General features: G+C 63.4%; 1 protein-coding gene across 1 annotated transcript; it reads left to right on the top strand.

The window, feature by feature from the left end:
* Positions 1 to 35: 35 nt before the first annotated feature.
* ZNF408 (zinc finger protein 408) lies at positions 36 to 3243 on the top strand. The gene is made up of 3 exons (XM_056347454.1): positions 36 to 268; positions 342 to 580; positions 1262 to 3243. Exons 1-3 carry the CDS (start codon positions 99 to 101, stop codon positions 3166 to 3168), a joined length of 2316 nt encoding a protein of 771 aa, XP_056203429.1. The 5' UTR covers positions 36 to 98; the 3' UTR covers positions 3169 to 3243.
* The last annotated feature ends 221 nt before the right edge of the window (positions 3244 to 3464 follow it).

The raw sequence follows: 3464 nt of genomic DNA on the forward strand, positions 1-3464 counted from the left end.
CCCGCCCCGCCGCCAGGGAGCCCCGCCCGCCCGCCCCGCGCCGTCCGGCCGCCCGCCGTCCGGGCGCGCCCGCCGCCCCTTCGCCCCGTTCCGCCGGTATGGAGCGCCCGGCCGCGGCCTGCCCGCTGCTGCGGGATCTGCCGCCCGGGCTGGCGCTGGGGCCGTCGCTGTCCCGGCCGCGGGGGACCGGCGTGTGGTGCGTGGGCCGGGCCCTGCCGCCCGGGGAGCCGCTGGGGCCGCCCGGGGAGGCGGCGGCGGGCTGGGTGAGGTGAGTAGCGGGGCGGCGGCGGGGCGGGCGGCCGCTGTGGCCCCGTGCCTTGCAGCGGCCCCGTGCCTTGCAGCCTGGTACAGCGGAGCCCCGAGGAGGCCGAGGCCAACGTGGCGCTGGGCTGGGCGGGCGGCCGGCGGCAGCTGCGGGCGCGGCGGCCCATCGCGGCGGGCGCGGAGCTGCTCTACTGGCCCCAGGAGCTCCGCGGGGCCGCGGCGGCGGAGCGGCGGCCGGAGCGCGGCGAGGGGACGGCGGCGGCGCGGGACGCCGGGCCCAGGGCCGCCCCCGGCGGGACGGCGGAGTCCCCCGCAGGTAGGTGCCGTGCCGGGGCGCGGGGCCCAGCCCGGTGGGAAGGAGCCCCCTGGCCTCCCGGGTCTCGGCGGCCGGGTGGCCTCGGCTGTGCCCGGTGCCTGTGCGCCCTCGCGCGGGCCCGGCCTCGCTGTTAACGGCCCCGGTCTTGGGCTGGTCACGGTGGCACCTCCTAGGAATGCCGCCACTGGAATGCCGGAGTGCTGCACGGGCGCCGTTTGTGCTGAGGGAGCACAGACACCGCCCCACCTTAGAATCACAGAGTTGTCTCGGTTGGCAAAGACCTGTAAGGCCATCGAGCCCAACCGTCACCCCAGCAGTGCCCAGCCCACCCCAACCCGTGTCCCCAAGTGCCACAGCTGCGCGGTTTCTGAACATCTCCAGGGATGGCGATGCCACCCTGGGCAGCCTGGCCCAGTGCCTGACCACGCTTTCTGTGAATAAACTGTGCCTCATTCCCAATCTAAACCTCCCCTGGCACAACCTGAGGCCACTTCCTCTTGTCCTTCCCCAGTTGAAAAGAACAAAAGGTCATAAAAGCAATGGTTTTCATGCCAGAGCCCCAGGATTACTGCGTAGCAGAGTATCTGTCTCCAGTGCTCATGTTCCTTTGATCCACCAGCAATCATGTCATATAACAACAGCCAGCGTTAATTCACCTGCCATGCTTTTGTGTTTGTGCAGGGGATCCTGCTGTCTCCAAGGCAGTAGCTGATGAAGCCTCAGTCCTAGATGCCCCTGCTGCGGTTAGCAGGCCTGCCACCAAACATTTCCACAGGCTGCAAGATGAGCAAAGCACAGCTTCTGAACGTGAGCTGTGGCAAACTGAGGTGCTGAGGGCTGAAAACCGGCACTTTGAGACCATCTCAACCGTTAAGGTCAACGGCAGGTGCAAGGAAGAATCTGACAAGGGTGTGGATCCCGGATCTGCAGCAGAAAAAGTGGAGATGGGGCATAAAGAAGCATATCCAGGAGACGTGGATCTGTTGGCACCCTTAAGCAGGGTTCAACTCGGTGCTCCCTTGGTTGGCAAGCCATGCAAGGTGCATGCTCTGGCCATCCAGCTCCAGAATTGCCTGCAAGACTGCAATGGTGGGACAGCTGGGCAGGAATCCCAGCAGCCCAGTCCTTCCAAAGGAGAGAGTGTAGAGACTTGTGAGAAAGAGAGCAAAGCTTCCAAAGACTCCAGACTGGCATCCCCAGAGCATGGGGGGAAGGGCCCACTGGAGGGGCCAGAGGAGTATACGGAGCTGGTGGGGGGTCATTCTGGCAGCCCAGGCGCCCCACCAAAAGCTCCGGCCCAGAAAGAGATGATCAAGCGCAGGTACCGCTGTGGGGAGTGTGGTAAAGCCTTCCTGCAGCTCTGCCACCTCAAGAAGCACCGTTTTGTCCACACTGGCCACAAGCCCTTCCTGTGCACAGAGTGTGGCAAGAGCTACAGTTCAGAGGAGAGCTTCAAGGCCCACGTGTTGGCCCACCGGGGCCTGCGGCCCTTCCAGTGCACCCAGTGTGACAAGGCTTACTGCACCAAACGGGACTTGCAGGAGCACCGGGTCCTGCACACCGGCCAGCGCCCCTTCTCCTGTGAGCAGTGTGGCAAGGCCTTTGCACGCCGCCCCTCTCTCCGCATTCACAGGAAGATCCACCTGGCCACTGGGACTGGCCCAGCTGGTCCCAAGGGATGCCAGTGTGCCATATGTGGACGCTACCTGGCCAACCCTGGCTCCTTGCGCAACCACATGCGCCTGCACACGGGGGAGCGCCCTTACGCTTGTCCTTACTGCGGCAAGGACTTCCGACAGCAGAGCAACCTGCGCGAGCACCTCCGGCTGCACACAGGAGAGAAGCCCTACAAGTGCCGCTTCTGCGGCGACGCCTTCCCCAAGCTGCCAGAGCTGCGGCGACACCTCATCTCCCACACAGGCGAGGCCCACCTGTGCACCGTGTGCGGCAAGGCGCTGCGGGACCCCCACACGCTGCGTGCTCACGAGCGCTTGCACACAGGCGAGCGCCCTTTCCGCTGTGAGCAGTGCGGCAAGTCCTACACCCTGGCCACGAAGCTGCGGCGCCATCAGAAATCCCACCTGGCTGGCAAGCCCTACAAATGCGAGCTCTGTGGCATGGGCTACACCCTTCCCCAGAGCCTTGCACGCCATGTTCTGACTCACAAGTTGGAAAAAGACCCTCAGGAACTTGCCACTGCAGTGGCCCCGCTTGCTGTGGTTCTACCCCAGGCAGCAAGGAAAGAGCATCAGAGGAAGGCCCGCCAGGAAGAGGTTGCAGCAGAGCCCACCTTGCTCATGGTGGAGGTGCCGGGACCAGCGAATGAGTCTGAGCTGCTGATCACAGCCAGTGGTCACTGCGTTGCTACTTACCCATCTCAAAGCAGCCCCCCAGATCCTGGGGCACATGGGAGGGCCGCTGGACATTTGCCATCAGCAGAGGACATCATTGAAATCACCATCTCCAAGCATGAGGACAAATGCATTATAGTGCAGGATGAGGGCTCACTGAGTGATGTGGTCATCATCCAGGAGGGGGTGGGCTTTGGAGCAGTGGCAGAAGTGGTGGAGGTCGAGACTGGGACCTGACTGACTATCCCAGCCTGCCCTGGCTGATCTTCTGTACTTATTAAAGTGGGGTAAAAAAACCCAACAAAAAACCTAGCTCTTTTGTCTCTCTGTGGTAATAAGGCCCTGCGGCTCAGCCCCAGGCAGAATTAGCAGTCTTGGAGGTGACTGCGTGTGCAGACCCAGGTCTTTTCAGTAGCTGCTCCTTGAAGCTATGAGCCTACACATGGCACAGGCCAGTCCTGGTGCAGGGAAGGCACTGGCTGTTGGTAGAAATCACTTTTTAGAGAAGACGCCCACAGCATTAATGAGCAGTG

Source organism: Falco biarmicus, chromosome 7 (genome assembly GCF_023638135.1).
Source record: "Falco biarmicus isolate bFalBia1 chromosome 7, bFalBia1.pri, whole genome shotgun sequence".
NCBI classification, from domain to species: domain Eukaryota; kingdom Metazoa; phylum Chordata; class Aves; order Falconiformes; family Falconidae; genus Falco; species Falco biarmicus.